Below are 18,403 nucleotides of genomic sequence, written 5' to 3' on the forward strand. Positions count from 1 at the left end.
GGTGATACCCAAAAGGTATGGACTTCCTCCAACTGCTTGCACAGCTCTGCTGATATACTAAATATCATCAAATTGGACAGTTTAAAGAAGTGAATTTTATGGTGTAGGATTTATATCTCAAAAGTTGTTAGCAAAACACACACACACACGCACATGCATGCACACCCAGATTGCCAGGCGTTACCCCCAGAGTTTCCGATTCAGTAGCTCTGGGATACAGTCCAATAGTTTGCCTTCCTGACTACTTCCCTACTGAGACTGCTGTTGCTGGTGTGGGGACCACATTTTAAGAACCATTGCTATAGGAAGCCTGGAGAAATAGATTCACAAAATGGGCAAAGTAGAGTTGAGACAACAGTAGTCAGGACCACAACCAAAATGGAGCCACAGGAAGAGAATATTGAATGTACTGCCACTGCTGACACTGCTTGTGTGACCTCTGCTTGTGTGACCTCTGCCCGGAACTGGCTACTGACACTCCTGCCCCTGGAAGTAATTTTGCTACTTAAAATTACTTAATCTGTCACATATTACAGTGTTTTCAAGTACTGTAACATTTTTCATTGTGTTTAGGTTAAAAGTTACATTATATTTAAAAACCCGCTGAAGGGACACCTGGGTGGCTTAGTCATTAAGCATCTGCCTTTGGCTCAGGTCCTGATCCAGCATCCTGGGTTGGAGCCCTGCATCAGGCTCCCTGTTCAGCGGGGATCCTGCTTCTCCCTCTCCAGCTCCCCCAAGCTTGTGCGCTCTCTGTCTCTCCTTCTCATATAAATAAATAAAAACTATAAAATAAATAAAAATAAAAAATAAATTAAAAAAATAAAAACCTACTGAAATACACTGACGACACTACTTTTAGATTATACTGAATAAAGATTGATGGGAAAGCAATTCCTTAACCTTTTTCTTTTCTCTTTCCTATTCAGCTACGTTTCCAGGAATGTGGGAGAGAACAATAACAATAGGAAGTGCTGGAAAGACTTTCAGTGTAACTGGCTGGAAGGTAAAATGCAGAAGAAGATAATGTCTTCAAAACAGGCATATATTTTATTTCTCGTAGAGTTTCTGTACTTGTATATTTTAAATGCATATATTCTCAGTTTACACAGGTTTTTATATTGACTGATATTTTCTTTATTATTTACTCATTCGGCTTTCATGTTGGCCTTTATCCTTTTTGAGACCTGATCATTTCTTTGTTCAAGTTTTTATTTAAGTTCCAGTTACCATACAGTGTCATATTGGCTTCCGGTGTGCAGTACAGTGATTGGGCCCTTCCATACCAGCCCAGTGCTCATCACAAGTGCCTGCCTGACTCCTCATCACCTGTGTGCCCCATCCTTCCTCCCCCTTCCCCTCTGTTAACCATCCGTGTGTTCTCCATAGTTAAGCATCTGTTTCTTGTTTTGCCTCCCTCCCTCTTTTTCTTTTCCTTTGCTCATTTGTTTCGTTTCTTAAATTCCACATATGAGTGAAATCATACGGTATTTGTCTTTCTCTAACTTATTTCGCTTAGCATAACACTGGCTCCACCCATGTCACTGTAAATGGCACAAAAAGTAGGAAGTTTTTCATTTTATAAGTAATGAACTAATGGAACTCTTTTTTTTGCAAAAAGCGTTCAGATTATTGCATATTAATATAAAAGGAGGAAGAAAATAATACAGAATAATAACTAGTATTTTGGCACTTACTCTGTGCTGAGTTCTAAGTGCCTTACACAAGCTCGTTCTCATAAGGGCATTATGAGGTGAGTATAATTTATCATCTCCTTTCTCAGGCAATAAAACTAGTACAGAAAAGTTAAGTAAGTTGCCTGAGGCTATACTGCGAATAAAGTCAAGCCAGTGCAGGCAGTCTAGCTTCAGAATCCACGTACTTAACGCACCACATTATGTAATACAATAACAATTTACCCAGTAAATTATTGTTTAGTTTTTATTTATTTATTCATTTAAGTAATCTCTACACCCATGGTAAGACCTTGGAAACTTGGTCATCCTCCAACCGGCCTCTCCTGAACATGGCCAAGAGGCAGGGAGTATCAAGAAAATGGGGCCTGGAGAACCAGCTTCTGGAAGAGCCCCCTAGGCCCTCATTCAGAGTTACTTTTACCTAAATCAGATAACCTTTGTTACAGTTTTCAGACCTTCAGAATACCAGAAGTAGCAAATTAGAAAAGAAAAGGATAATAGTGACTAAGGGTACTGTTTACCTTCTGAAAGCAGAGTTCAGTGACTCCAGCGGAAACTTCTCACAATACAACAGTGTTGAAATGAGGGGTAAATACTAACACTGTACTACTTTCATAGTATGAACATTTTAGACTTACATATACTTAATAATTACATTAAGCTGAGCTACTCTATCAGATTTGGTACATACAGTTAGATTTGTTTTTTGAAATCTGCTTTTTATCTTTTCCTTTTCCAGCTTGGCTGGTCCGTTGGTCCTCATCATTTGATAAAACATTTACAGACGGTCCAACAAAACACCATTTATACCTGTGCGACGCCTTTACAGGTATGGTACTTGGGGTTGAAGCATAGTCTTTTGGTAAAAGTGTTATTTTTAGGCTGTGTATTCGAGTGCCCTTTTTGAGCCAGGCTTCTAGTACTGTTTGGGAATTTAGGAACGGACAAATATTCATTGCTATCAAGAACAGCTTCTTTTGTTTATTTAAATACATCAAGTTTTAGTTCTGAACACTCATACACTGCTGGAGGGATTGCAAAGTACTGTGGACTCTGTGAAGGACAGTGACGACACCTTGTCTTTCCCGTCTTCTAGGGACTGCTCGCATTCCTTGGCTCATGGTCACATCACTCTAACATGATTCTGATTCTCTCCAGCTACCTTCTTGCCCTTATAAGGATCTTTATGATTGTATTTGAACATATGCAAAGTTCATTTTACCATGCAGGGTACCATATTTACAGGTTCTGGGTTTGTTTGTTTGTTTGCTTGTTTTTAAGATTTTTCTATTTATTCAAGCAGTGAGGAGGTTGAGAGGGTGGGTACCCTGATGCAGGGCTCTGTCCCAGGACCCTGGGATCATGACCTGAACTGAAGGACTGGGCCACCCAGGCTCCCTTACAGGTTCTGGGTTTTAAGACCTGGACACCTTTGGGGGCCATTCTGTCTGTCACTATGAGTATTTAAAAAATGAAAAGAAAGGAAAAGAACGAGGAAGCTCTATAAGGATCAATATGGAAAAATTTCCAGAATATACTGTAAAGTAAAAAAAGCAAGATGCAGGGCAGTGTATATTTTTGCTATATCCTGTATAAGACAAGGGGAAACCATTCACTTGTATTTTCCTAAAGGATCTCTGGAAGGATCCATAAAGAGCTAGTAAAAGTGGCTAATTGTAGGGGATTGAGGAATAGGTGAAATGAGTAGTTAGGAACAGGGGTGGGTGCAAGACTTTTTAATGTATATCCTTTTTATATCTTTTCTGTTTTTAAAAAACGAATATATAATAGGTATCTATGTATCATTATTCTGTGAATAATCAGAACAGTGAAAAAAAATTTTTTTTCTGGAAGACAGTTAAAAAGCCAAAAGAGTGAAATATATTGGCTACAGTAAATTTACTTTTTTGCTTCCTGTCAAAAATATCTACTGAATGAGAAAAAAATTTTTTTAAATTCTTTGTCCAGTGACTCTCTAAAGCAGTATCATAATAAAGACTAGTTTTGACTTTTGGTTTTATATAATAATAAATTCATTTTATCCACTCAAAATAAGTCCATTCATTTATTTAACAAACATTTACTGAGTATTGGAGACATAGCAGGAATCTTCTTTCTGAAAAGCTCTTTTTGAGCTTACAGCCTAGTTGACGGTACACAGATAATAAAGAAGTAAATATTTTACTGATATGCCAGGTACTCATAGATGCAGTAGAGAAAAATAAAGCAAGAAAGAGGAAGGATATAAAGTGCTAAGGGAGATACAATGTTAAATGGAGTAATCTTTGAAAGCTTCACAGAGATGACATCTGAGCTGTGAATTGAAGCTTAGTCACATGGGTTACCTAGAGAAGAACCTTCCAGACTGTGAGAAAAACAAGTGCAAAGGCCCTGGGGTAAGCAGTCTGGTTGTCATGTTTGTATCTGTGAAAAGTACAAAAGTGGGACGGATAATCAAAGGAGAAGAGTAGGAGGAAATAAATCAAAGGAGTAGCTGGAAGCCAGATCAAGTAAGGTCATATTCCTTACTATAAAGGCTGAGTGAGATAAGCCACTGGAGAGTTCAAGCACAAGGGTAATGTGATCTAACTTGCACAAGCACAAGGGTAATATGATCTAACTTGTACTATCAAAGGGACCTGCCTACTTTATTGAGTCAGAAGACTCTTGATGTAACCCAGGAGAGAGACAGCAGTTGACTGAACCAGTACGGGGATAGTAAAATGGTGGAATGTGATTGGGTTGTGAATATATTTCGAAGGCAGAGCTGACAGTATTTGCTGTTGGGTCACATGTGGGGCTTGAGAAAAGGAGTCCAGTATAAGACTACAGTTAAGAGAGATGTTTATGTCTCTTGAGCTTTGACTTTTCTAGGGCAATATCCCCTGCAATGGGGAGTGAATAAATTGCTGAGAAAAAGAAGGATGCAGCTAAGAATCTGGAACATCCTTTCCTGACTGCTCTGGTCCTCCATTTCAGCTAAGTGCCTGGATTTTTCCATGCATTCAGACAACCAAGTTTGGAAGCTGGCCCATGCTTCCCAAGAGAACCCCAGCTTCCCAGGCTGATGCAGCTTGATCCTTATTAATCCAAGATTTTGTTAGTACTGGAAATCATTATTAATTGTTTTTTCCTGCTGGCTTCTTTCGGGATGCAGTCTTCTCAGTGATCTTACCCTTCTCTGTCTCTCCATGTCATTTCTTGCCATCCACTCTTGCTACTCTTGAGCCACGCCAGACTCAGTTCTTCCAGCAGAACAAACTGTATCCTGCCTTTTGCATGTATTTGTTTCCTCATCCCTTCCACTTACCCCCTCCAGTACACACCAACTGGAATCTTTATAACGGTGAGGATCATGTTCTCTTATTTACCATTATAGCCCCAGTGTTTTATCACAATGCCAATATTTAACATTGGTATTCAGTATATGTTTACTGAATGAATGTTTTATCCTTTAGTTCTTGATACCTCTTGGTTCTGATTAATTTCCTTAAAATTTGGCCACTTTGCCCTGCTGTCTGAACCATTCCACTTATTGATTATTTGCTTATGTTCCCTTCTTTGTGCTGAGAACTGGTATTTCTAAGTTAGTTCACACTGACCTACCAATCCTCTGCCCCCTTACTTGTACAGATCCTTGTTCTTTATGTATGTCCTGATTCAGACTTGTTTACCTTTTCCTGACCTGTTGCCTCCTCAGACACCCACATGACCTTTAACAACATTAGCTTTTTCCCTTCTCCCAGTTTCTCTCCTGTCACTTCTGGCTTTCTTGAGGAATGGTACAGAAGGGACTCCATATACCTTGGAAACTCTTTTCTAATCCCTGCAGTCCATAGACACTTCTGGGATACGAATGATTAGAACAGGGATTAGAATTTAGATTAGAATTATTGCATACCTGGGACACCTGGGTGGCTCAGTTGGTTAAGCAGCTGCCTTCAGCTCAGGTCAGGATCCCAGCGTCCTGGGATCGAGTCCCACCTCCGGCTCCTTGCTCCACAGGGAGCCTGCTTCTCCCTCTGACTCTGCCTGCCACTCTGTGCTCGCTCTTGCTCTCTCTCTGACAAATAAATAAATAAAATCTTAAAAAAAAAAAGTATTATTGCATACCTATGGGTAGTGACATAGTGGGTTCACTTTCATTTCCATGACCACCTCCAAGGTAACGGGAAAAGGCTGGCTAGTTCATCATTTCTTTGGTCATCTTTCAGACTTAGATCTAGCAAGTCATTCTGCAGCTCATCTCAGTGGAAAATAACTTCATGTCTTTTCCTTTCCAAGTAAGCCATCTTTATACAAAACCTCTTTTTTAATTCAGGTCTTCATGGCTCATTCTCAGTTCTTCAAGTTAGATTTAATCATTTACATGTAACTGATTGCTCTGTTAATTTACATAGTCTAACATAAGTTCACAGGAATTTAGCTATAATTCCCTGAATGACTTTTTTTTCTTTCTTTTTTCTTTTTTCTTTTTTTTTTTTTTTACCAATCATGTGACTCAGGCAATTTTAATTCTACCAATAAATTCAGCAACATTACCATATTTCCCTTCCACATGTTTCAATCTTAACATGCAGGAAGCCTTGGCTCAAGCTTTTTGGATTGACATCAAGCGCATGGATGACCCAGAGTGTTACTTCAATTCTTTGCCAAAAGAGTTAGAAGTCAAAAGAGATCGGATGATACATTTGCTTGAAAATCTTGGCCTAAAGCCCATAGTTCCTGATGGGGGATACTTCATCATTGCTGATGTGTCTTTGCTAGGTTTGTAAGAGTTTTTATTATTTCAAATATATGGAAACTTATGTGTGAAATTATATTAGAATTAGAGAGTAAAGATTGGTGTCAAAGTCATACCAACATTTTGTCTATTGGAAAATGGCTTTTCAGTATGTCACTGGTTTTTGTTGTTGTTGTTTGTCTTTTGTTTTAATAACTGTCTTGAGTTTTAGGTCCCTGAACCTTAAGTGTGACTGTTAACATGGTTATGGAGTCAGTTCTTTTAGGTATTCCATTAAACATAGAATTTGCTATCATCTTGTTCTAGTGTGGAATTTAAAACAAAAGTCTATGAAACAATATATGATCCCAGTGTTCCCCTGAGTAAAATTTTAGTTCCCTTTTTACTTAAGAAAAATAAAATTTCTAGAATGTCGTTGCTATCAGGGAATGTTTGTTATTTTAGAATACACTGAAATGAAGTAAAGAAGGAAAATAATATCTATTGAGAGTCTACTACATGCCTAGCACTTTCAAACACCCATTTGAAGAAAGTGTTGTTAGCTCCACTTTTAAAGATGTGAAGACTTCAAAAGTTTTAAATAACTTGCCTGAAGTCACATAGCTGGATTCCAAATAGTTTTGTCTTCAAAAAACAATGGTCTTTTTTTTTTTTTTAAGATTTTATTTATTTATTTGACAGAGATCACAAGTAGGCAGAGGAGCAGGCAGAGAGAGAGGAAGAAGCAGGCCCCCTGCTGAGCAGAGAGCCTGATGTGGGGCTTAATCCTAGGACCCTGAGATCATGACCTGAGCTGAAGGCAGAGGGTTTAACCCACTGAGCCACCCAGGTGCTCCAACCATGGTCTTTATATTACCTGAAGCTATTTTATATATTTCTGACATGCCATACTAATCTAAAATTAGAAGCATGATAACATTTTATATATAACCAGTTTTCTTCAAAAAAAAAAAAAAAACCCTATAGTGTTAATATTAGTAAATTTAAAAGCATAATTTATTCTGATAGAAGTTGGCCAAATAGTTTGTTTTAAGGTTCTATTACAATAAAGAACTTGAAAAGCATTTTATATATACTAACTTCTATAAGACTGGAAACTTTTGATTTTTATAACCAAACAGTGACTTATTTCTTCATTTGTTGTGAGAGAAGCAGAAGCCATTATGCCCAGAGATTTTTGCTGTCCTATCGCCTGAAAGCTATGTATGTTTGGCTCTACCAAGCTCCATTATTATATAAAGCCCCTCAAGATGTCCTATTTTCTGAGATTTAGAAATCACTTTTCCTATGGTACATCTAAGTGTATAATTCATTTTATGAGATGATAAAAAGACACAGCTGTTTTCATCACCTTTAGTTTTGCCTTTGAATTGAAAATCCATACCATTTCAACATTAATTTATATTTATTATTTAAAGATTTTATTTATTTGTCAGAGAGAGAGAGCACAAGCAGGAGGAGTGACAGACAGAGGGGGAAGCAGGCTTCCTGCTGAGCAAGGAGCCCAATGTGGGACCCTATCCCAAGGACCCTGGGATCATGACCTGAGTTGAAGGCAGATGCTTAAACAACTGAGCCATCCATGAACTATTTTTATTTTTTATGTATTTTATTTTTTTGTTTATGTACTTATTTTATTTTATTTATTATTATTATTATTATTATTATTGGTGGGCAACAGAAAAAATTTATTGAGAGATATCTAAGTAATAGTACAAAAGATCCTGAGAAGGAAAGGGAACTTGAGAGGGTTGTGCAACATGAGTTATTTTTAAAATAATTAATTTACATATTTGATTTATTTCCAAAGAGCATTTAAGCTAACTTATATTAAAAAGATTTCTATGTAGTAATATATATAAATAATTTATGTAACAGAGGATCAGTTCACATAGGAGGGGAAGGAAGCGAATTTTTCATATAGGTTCACACATTATTGTGATTAGCATTAACTTCAGAATGAACTTTGTGGCTGCAACAGCAAATGGAAAATGGAGTTAATTACATAATCTTGGAAATAATTGTTCTTAAAAAAAAAAAAAAAAGAATGAATTCCTCACTTCCTCACTGTGAATTCCTCACTTCCCAACCCACCATATAGTGTGAGACTTCAGTAGTTTCTGTGACTATTTTCTGAAAATATTTTGAATCTTGGAAGATTTAAATGAAATACCTCTTCTCCTCAGATATAATAGACCATCTAACTTTCATTGTTGTTTTAGATGCAGACCTCTCTGGTATGAAGGACAGCAATGAACCGTATGACTATAAATTTGTGAAATGGATGACTAAAAATAAGGTAATTTTTATTGGCCTTTGAGATACTGTGCTGTATTTTATGGTTAACTTATGAAGAATACTTGCTGACATGTTTTGAACAATGTTAACAATAGTTTTGTTATGTGATATTCCACTTATGGCTATGTGGAGGGTTTTAAAAACATTTTTTCTTTTTAGAAGTTGTTGTGAACATTTAGAAGTATTTGTTTTTGATATTTATCTATTCTAAAATTAAAGTTGAAGTAGAAGTAGTTTTCCTATTTTATTTTCCTATTTATTTTTCAGAAACTGTCAGCCATTCCAGTTTCAGCATTCTGTAACACAGAGACCAAAGTACAGTTTGAGAAGTTTGTGCGATTTTGCTTCATAAAAGTAAGTTCCCTGTTCTATTCAAAAACACATTTATGATGTCATTCCTTCTGATTTATAAAGCACCTTTTTTTCTCTTGCTAAGAATGATGTGCTCATAGGCAGTTTTAAAATATTGGCTTGCTGCCATGAAATTAACTGCCTACCAGAACAAAACTCAACACTTTGAAGTACTGAGTTTACTGTTTTACAGCATAATCAGTCAGACACCTTACCATGTAGCAATACAATGTCCAGCAGAAATAAAAAATTACTAGACATGTGAAGACATAAGAAAATGTGACCCTTGGGACACCTGGGTGTCTCAGTCAGTTAAGTGTCTGCCTTCAGCTCAGGTCATGATCCCAGGACCTGCGTCAGGCTCTCTGCTCAGTGGGGAGTCTGGTTTTTCCTCTCCCTCAGCCGCTCTCCCTGGTTGTGCTCTCTCTCAAATAAATAAAATCTTTTCAAAATATATATATAACCCTTAATAAAGAAAAAAGTAGTCAGTAGAAACAGATTACAAGGTGACCCCGATATAGGAATCATCAGACAAGGACTTTAAAGCAGATATTGGAAGTATGTTCAAGAAATTAAAAGAAAATATAGTCATAATGAGTGAACAAATTAAAACTATAAAAAAATCAACTGGAAATTCAGGAATTTAAAAGTGTAATATTTGATATGAAAAATGTATGGGGCTTAACAGACAGAGGATTGAGGATATCAGGAATAAAGACCCACTTGAATTATAGATTCATAGAATTATCTAATCTGAAAAACAGGGAAAAATTATTTTTGAGAAATAAACAGAGCCTTAGGTCTGTGAGACAGTATCAAGTGATAATACATGTAATTAGAGTACCAAAAAAAAAAGAAAGAAAGAAAGAAAAAATGTGGCAGAAAAAGTATTTTAAGAAGTAATAGCCCAAAAAAAAGAAGTAATGGCCACAATCTCCTCCTATTTGGTGAAAAGCAATATCCTTAGAGATCAGTGAACCACAACAGACTGTAAAGAAAACCACCCTAATGGTTGCCTGGGTAGCTCAGTCATTGAGCATCTGCCTTTGGCTCAGGTCATGATCCAAGGGTCCTAGGATTGAGCTCCACATCGGGCTCCCCGCTCAGTGGGAAGCTTGCTTCTCCCTCTTCCTCTGCTACTCCCCTGCTTGTGTTCCCTATCTCGCTGTGTCTCTGTCAAATAAATTAGTAAAATCTTAAAAAAAAAAAAAAAAAAAAGAAGAAGAAGAAGGAAAGGAAAGAAAACCACCCTAAGACACTTTATACTCAAACTGCTGAAAACCAAATGTAATGGTAAGATCTTGAAAACAGCAAGAAAAAGACTCTACTTCACATGCTTATGAATTCAGCACCTTCTTATCAAAAAAAAAAAAAAAATGGAGACGAGAATACAGTGAAATGACATCCTCAAAGTGCTAAAATAAAAAATGTATCAGCCCAGAATTCTTCATCCAGGAAAATAGCCTTTAAAACTGAAAATGAAGTGTATATTCCTGACAAACGAAAGCTAAATGAATTGCTTATCATCAGATCTGTACATAAAAAAAAAAATCTGAGGGGCACCCAAGTGGTTCAGTTGGTTAAGTGGCTGCTTTCAGTTCAGGTCATGATCTTGGGGTCCTGAGATCGAGCCCCACATCAGGTTCCCTGCTCAGCGGGGAGCCTGCTTCTTCTCCATCTAACGCTCCCCCTGCTTGTGTTCTCACTCTTTCTCTCTCAAGTCTAAATAAAATCTTTTTTAAAAATCTGAATATATGCATCATTGCTATTTTTAAGATGCTGCTACTGAAGACAGGCTTAATAAGATCCAAAAACTACCAACACATTCATCTATAAACCTAGTCAGAATGATGTAAACATTGTTTTCAACTTTGAAAGACAGTCTACAAACTCTGGAAGACTCATTCAGAAGAGAATAAAAATGTTAACAACCTAATAATATTTTATTTTTATTTATTAATATTTTGTTTAGTTGACCAAACTGTAGAAGAGAGAGTAAGGCCAAGAATATTCTCATGTTTCAGTGGATCCTAGACAGAGAAGTGTATCTTTTAAAGTTACAAGCAGAACTAATTAAAAAAAAAAAAAGATTAATTTAAGACTTCCTGTTTTAAAATCATAAACATTGCCCTTCCCCATTCTCTTCTTGGAAATTAATGAAAACAACTAGGAGAATGGAAAACAGATTCACAAATTCCCCAGTAAATGAAGAAGAGTTGCCAAATACTGTAAAAGTAAAGGGAAGACACCTAGAAAGTCTCTTGTGTCTACATCTTCAAATTATAAACAGCACCAGCAGGGAACCAACTCATTTGAAACAATAGCGCAATAAGTACACTAGCAGTGGGAGCTTCTCCAGACTCATTTAGCATCATGCAAGGCAGGAGAGAGATACAGCTGTATCATCTAGAACCTGTGTGGGGCAAGGTGGGAAGGAGATTATAGTTGGGTTATCAATTTTCTTATTCATACCTGTCATGTGTGCTCTAACCCGTGTTGGGGCACTGTGGAGGAGATAGATTAAATTGGAGGTAGCCTCTTAAATTATCTGGGAGGGGGAAAAAAAACGTCCCCACCGCTGAAGTCCACATCAATCATATTAAACTTTACTATGAACCAGGGAGAATTTCTGCTGTCTTCTAGTGCTACCCTAACTCCTCACATAGATCTGCAGATACATCTTCCAATTATAGACAAAGTCAGTAGGTAGCATATTCATTACCAGAGCAACAGGAACAGTAGGTGCACTAGCAAGAGATTACAGAGGTAATTCAATCAAAAATGACTAATGAAAAAGAATCAGCTGCGAATCTATAAAAATACACTATTAAGGGTGGAAGAGAAAGGTGCAGGGAAAACAAAGTGTCAGAGAATATTCAATCAGAGAAATGTTGCTATAGATAGTTCAAATCCAGAACCTTTAAAATGAGATGAAAGCAGAAATTTTTAAAGTTCAGGGAAGATAATGTTAGATAATATAAGAAGATAAAATGACAGCTTGTCAGAGCTCAGGTACAAAATTGACGGGAAAAAAATCAAGCTATTGATAATTGTAGTGAGATTGGAAACAGCGCAGGGAACACTGAATACTTCTGTAAGCATCTTAAGGATTGAGAAAAGTGAGCAAAGAAGAGTGGAGAGGATCAAAGACTTTTAAAATATTAGAAAAATTATAGATGTGGAAGACAAGTGAAATATCTAGAATTCTGTGGTGAGGAGGAAAAATGGACCCTGAAAAGAATTTAATAGCTTTATCTTAAGAATGCTTAAGAACGCTCAGTAATTTCATTTTTTTAATTAAAAAAAAAAAAAAGGCAGCTAATTCCAGCAATTGAAAGGCAGTGCTTTGCCTCAGGAAGAATTGTCACAGAACAATTAACACTAAGATCTATTGGATTTAAAAGATAAACAGTCCTTCAGCATCTACACAAAAAAACCAAAGCCTTCATGGGGGCAGAGTAAGAGGATCTGTGTAAACAGATCAACACTCAATCCTCAGAGATACAGGAGCAATACCAAAAAGTCTAAGGAAAGTTACCATGGCTGACTCAACCTCTTGGAAAGGCTAAAAATAAAAGGATGGCAAAACGTGCCAAAATAATGAAAATTGAAAGAAAGCAGGTGAGACTTAAGGCAAAATAAGCCAAAAAGGAGCACTTTACAGTGATTATGGGTAACATTCTCAGCATCTCTCAAATATATGAAAGGACTCCCACTTTAGTCATATTACAAGAAATGAAAATTAAAATTGCAACAAAATTTTATTTTATCTATTAGTTTGGAAACAACTGAACAACTAAAAATTTCTGTAAGACACTCTTACAGAGAGCAGGGGTATCATTTGTAAAATCTCTTAACAGTGGTTAGTTTGACCATTTCCATCCACATGTAATGCACATACCTCTTAACGCAGAAATTCTACTTCTGGGATCTTTTTCCCATGAATCGACTTGTACATTTCGAATGACTGGTGCTCAAGGATTCTCCGTATTTTTAACTCCCCTCTTTGACAGTGAAAAAAACCCTGGCTTTCATCATGGAATCACATCTTGAATCAGTCCCTCGGTATGTGCCACCGTCCCTCAGGCTTTGACACTTTGTACCAGGCTGCTATTGCTGTCACCTGTTGCAGAGATGCCCTCCTCCAGTTCTCCACCACTGTACACGAGGCTGCCACTAGCACCCACTGCATGGAATCCTTCACCCCTCGTAGTTTCTGACATCCCATGCCCATCTACCTTGGCAGATGCCTGCCTCATCCCATCGAGGTTCCAGCACCCTGCCTGGAGCCACCCTGCCATACAGATGCTGGCTTACCCTGCTTGGATCCTGACATCCTGTTCAGTCAACACTGCCACCGCCATCACCAACACCTCATGCCACCCACATAAGAAACCCCCCTGTCTCCACTCAGGCTGCTACATCCTGCACCAGGCTGCCCAGGCTTCCCCTGTCTCCGTATGTGGACACCTGCTTCACTCAGCCCCACCGAATGGCTTTTCAGTTAAATTATTTGGTAGAGAGGGAAAGAAAAGAAGTAGAAAAAGCAGAGGAGAAAAACAAGAGCTTGATTTTCACTGTATATCTGTCAGTTTAATTTTATACCATATGCTGGCATTACCTATTCAAAAAGCAAATGAGTTTTATGAGAAATCATAACTGAAACATTGAAGGGAATGGGCATAGTAGTGTGAATGAACAATTTTTCTTCATTCAGAGCAGAGAATTGTGAATTTTGTCTGAAGTCAATAAATAAAACCAAATAAAAATAAACCAAATAGAAATAAAACCAAATGCATTATTTAGTTCTTGGAAGTAACCACTAGAACTAAAACCAGAAATTACCATAAAAAGTTGTCTTGTGGGATGGTGGGCATAGTAGGACAGAGTAGGGAGGAGGAGCAGAGGATTCTGACTCTGTGTAAGCTCTTCTACACCCTCTGATTTGTTTCTGTAACTCTGTGTTAATTTAATTGTATTCCTTGTATAGGTCTGCCTTTTCATTTTTGAAAATTTTGAAAATTCTCTTCATTTGAGATCAAATATTCACTTAAATCTTCATTTAGTGCTATTATGTTTGATATTTTTTCTACTTTACCAAAATCTGTCTTTATTTTAAAGTAAATCATTGGAGTACTATCCAAAACTTAATGAATGGTAGCTGTAATTTGCTCAACGTGCCTATTTTCAATTAGGCAAATACCAGCCAATGGTACCATTCACCATGATTTTGTGTCAGAAGGAATCATTTTATTTGTAAATGTCATTTTAAGAAGAGAGAGACTGCTGATTTTAATGCTTTTAGTGAGCCAGTATTTTCAGTAAACTTTTCTGAGCAGCAAGGAAAAATGATTTTTTCAGAAATCTTAGCATTGGATATAAATGTTGACAGTCAACACAATGAATATCATGCAGTTTCCCAAATGGAAAGGATTTCCTTATGAATTCCTTTCCTAAAGACATTCAAATGCCCCAGCTGGAGACTGAGTCTCAGTCCTTTAATATCCCAGGCTGGATATCATCAGGGGTGTCAGATCATGCACAAAAGGGGATGAGGTGAGAGGCAAGAAAGCCAAAATAATAAATGTTGATCCCATGAGCACATCCTTCAGACTCGCTGCCGGCATCAGTGTCATTTATGAGTCTGGGTCGTCTTTGGCACGGCAAGCTGCTTGGACTGCTCTGATGATTATAAAATAGTGAGAGTGTCCGCACTAGTGAATGTGGTTTTGTCAGGGATCAGTTTAAACTGTTTTCAGTCTGAACTGCGTTTAACAGCTTGTCGATCATTTTCTTGGTGATGCTTTTTGGCCACATGCCAGTTGATTTGTACATTTCTTTAGTGTCAGGATTGGAGCAATAGACTGGCAGCCAGTATCACAAAACAGTATGATGTAGTGATCAGTGTCACACTTCTCTAGCTCCTCTAATATTGAATTCTTATGAAGTTCATTCACTTTTCCAGCTAGGCAGTAATGGATATAACATTATAAATAATTGATTTGTTTAATTTGCTTCTGGGCTCCTTAAAGAGCTCGGGACCTGTATACTAGACCACCAAGGTGGGGGAAGATACTATAGATGCCATTTTCCAGTTTCTGTCCATGCACCTGCCAGAGTTGTGGCTTTATATGGGCATGGCTTTATATGGGCAGGGCTTCCAATGACTCATCTTCTGAGAAGGCATGATTCCGGATTGAACACTCTGGGATTTGGTGCTGTGGAGGCCAAGGACAGGCTAGAGCCCAGCTGGGCCCTGCTCAAGTTATCAGGGGTTGAAGAGCACTTGGTTCCCAAATCACTACATGACTTTTCCTGATCCATTGACTTTGGTATATTTTTTCTATATTTAAATATGTACTTCCATCTTGAATTTGTTTTATATATAATGAGGTTATTTCATTTATTTACAGAAAGACAGTACACTGGATGCTGCTGAAGAAATAATTAAGGCATGGACTGGACAGAAGTCTTGATCCAAGCAGAAGGTTTGTATTAGATGACCTGATATGGAATTGTTATTTAGTGCTGCCATCTACTGGACACTGAAAAACAAATATTTCAGTACCCATGAAATATGAAGAAATATTTCCATTGCTTTTCCAAAATGTTAACCCCACTGTGGTTTTTCTTTTTTTGTTTTTCAGTTGAAACGTATGCGAACACCTCCCAGTACCACTTTACCTCAGGCAGAGTAGCATTGTGGATAAGAACTATGAGATGCTGGTTGATGCGTCACCTCTCAGTGCTTCAGTTCCCTCATCATAAAAAGGGAATAAAATATAGCACCTACTTTATGACCCCTGTCTGGCTCTGTGGGTAGAGCCTGCAAGTCTTGATCTTAGAGTCATGAATTTCAGCCCCATGTCGGGCATGGAACCTACTTTAAAAAATAGTACCTACTTCAGATGAAGTTTGTGAGGATAAAATGGATTGATATACGTAAAGCCTCAATAAACCCTCAACTAATGTTAGTAGCAGTTCCATTTCTCCACCATCGTGTGAAAACTCTTGCCACTTATATGCCCTCAACTCCAAGTCCGTCCTTTCTCTACTCACATGTAGTTCCCTCCCCTTCATTAACCAGTGCCTTTGAACTTTGCTCAGAGTTTTGCTTCTCTGTCCCAAATACTGCCAGCTTCCAGAGTGGCTTCAAGGTCCACACGGATTATGAAGGCTTTCAGAACTTTGACCTCACCTTTGGCGATGTTCACTTCTACCCCACTCTCCACTTTAGCCACCCACCCCCTTGGGTACACCCTGGACCTTTCATCATTTAAGGCTGTGTCACCTTTGAGATAATAAATTAGTCATCTCACACTGTACCCACCTATGCCTATAGTATTCTCCTGATGTTTCTCATCTGCTCTCAAAATAATCACTTTTTTAAACTCACTATAATTTCATTTCAAATCCACTATTTCTCAAAAAAAAAAAAAAAAAGGTCTATGGCCTTCTTACAGCAGAATCAGAATCAATCCATGAGAATAGATTCTGGTCTTCACCTTAGACCTGCTGAAAATAATTTCAGGATCTGGCCCTTCCAAGGTGATTTTTATACCAGCTGAATTTTGATAATCACATGGAACCCTCTATGTCATTCCCATCAGTCCCCTTACATTTTCCCTGCCCAGCTTAGACTGCATCATCTTTCACTTCAACCAAGATACTTTTGCTACCTTGAGTAACTTGCCCGTTGTTATATCTCACCTAACTGGTCAAAAAACCCTAAAACTTCACCCTGGGATTAAAATGCTTATACTGGGCTGCTGACTACTGCTGTCACAAAATACACATTGTGCAGATACCAACAACCATGAATGAACATAGTTAAGCTTAACTAGATTTAATCCTTCCTTGACACCCTAATGAGATTTCTTCTACCTATTACCACAACAGCAATTCCTAATACTCTCCTGTTCTCTACCATAGAGATATCCAACTTCCTTTCTCTCTACATCTCAAAGACCACCAGGACCAGCACAATTAAATCACAGATAATGACCTCATCACCCACTGCTATGAGAAACAAAACGTAAAAACAGATGCTGCCAGACAAGCATTGTCAACTGAGATCCTACCAAAAGGCCTATGACCTATCTGCACCAGCATTCATCCTTAATTCATTTCATCCAGGGTTGGGGCAGAATGGGGAGGATTGGTAGGAAGGCAGAACCAGGTCCAGTCATGCAGAAGGAAACCCAGGACCGCAAGAGCTGACTGCTGCACACCAGTATAAATCCCATGTATAATTTTTAGCCTGTCCACTCTTGCTGGGGACATGATGCAGTTTTTGCCAGGATTTAAATCTGCTCTTCACTGGACTTGTCCAATCCTAATCCTACCACCCTTTCTTCTCACACTTTCACTTGGCTCAGTCCATTCTCTTGTATTTTCAGCCTCTGGTTCCCTTCCTCAGCAGTGAGACATGTCCAGATTTCTCTATTAGAAAAATTCTCTCCTAAATGCTATCTACTGCCCTGTTATTTCTTTCTCTTCAAGGCAAAATTTCTCCTCCTTTCCTCCTTCCCTCCCCCTCACCTTCCTTCCTTTGTTCCTTCCTTTAACAAATATTCATTGAACTCATACTATGTGACAGACACTAATGTAAGTCTGTTTCTTGGTTTTTCTCTCTTTTTTCCCTTTCTCATTCGTTTCATTTCTTAAATTCCAAATGTGAGTGAAATCATATAGTATTTGTCTTTCTCTGACTTATTTCGCTTAGCATTATACTCTCTGCTTCATCCATATCATTGCAAATGACAAGATCTCATTCTTTTTTATGTCCGAGTCATAGTTCATCTTTATTCATTCATCTATCTGTGGACACATGAGTTGCTTCCAGTTTGGCTATTGTAAACAGTGCTGAAGTAACCATACCCAATAAACATATGTCTTTTCAGATAAATGTTTTTGTATTCTTTGGATAAATGCCCAGTAGTGTGATTACTGGATCATAGGGTAGTTCTAGTTTTAATTTTTTGAGAAACCTCCATACCGTTTTCCACAGTGGCTGCACCAGTCTTCATTCCAACCAACAGTGCACAAAGGTTCCTTTTTCTCCACATCCTCACCGATACTTGTTTTGTTTTTGATTTTAGCAATTCTGACAGGTGTGAGGTGGTATCTCATTGTACTTTTGATTTCCATTTCCCTAATGATGAGTGATATTGAGCATATTTTCATTTGTCTTTTGGCCATCTGTATGTCTTTGGACAAACGTCTGTTCTTGTCTTTTGCCCATTTTTTATTTTTTTAAAATTTTTTTCAAAGATTTTATTTACTTATCTGACAGATAGAGATCACAAGTAGG

General features: G+C 37.7%; 1 protein-coding gene across 3 annotated transcripts in view; it reads left to right on the plus strand.

Moving 5' to 3' along the window:
- KYAT3 (kynurenine aminotransferase 3) overlaps nucleotides 1–16,070 on the plus strand; it is a 58,049-nt gene extending 41,979 nt beyond the window's left edge. For all 3 annotated transcript variants that reach the window (XM_032361541.1, XM_032361542.1, XM_032361543.1), the window contains 7 exons: nucleotides 930–1,006; nucleotides 2,437–2,526; nucleotides 6,278–6,464; nucleotides 8,664–8,740; nucleotides 9,007–9,093; nucleotides 15,504–15,578; nucleotides 15,738–16,070. In XM_032361541.1, coding sequence (XP_032217432.1) covers nucleotides 930–1,006; nucleotides 2,437–2,526; nucleotides 6,278–6,464; nucleotides 8,664–8,740; nucleotides 9,007–9,093; nucleotides 15,504–15,566 — 581 coding nt within the window. In that variant the 3' untranslated portion in view covers nucleotides 15,567–15,578; nucleotides 15,738–16,070. The remainder of the gene's footprint in view (nucleotides 1–929; nucleotides 1,007–2,436; nucleotides 2,527–6,277; nucleotides 6,465–8,663; nucleotides 8,741–9,006; nucleotides 9,094–15,503; nucleotides 15,579–15,737) is intronic.
- Nucleotides 16,071–18,403: the final 2,333 nt, after the last annotated feature.

This window comes from Mustela erminea, chromosome 10 (genome assembly GCF_009829155.1).
Source record: "Mustela erminea isolate mMusErm1 chromosome 10, mMusErm1.Pri, whole genome shotgun sequence".
Lineage (NCBI taxonomy): Eukaryota > Metazoa > Chordata > Mammalia > Carnivora > Mustelidae > Mustela > Mustela erminea.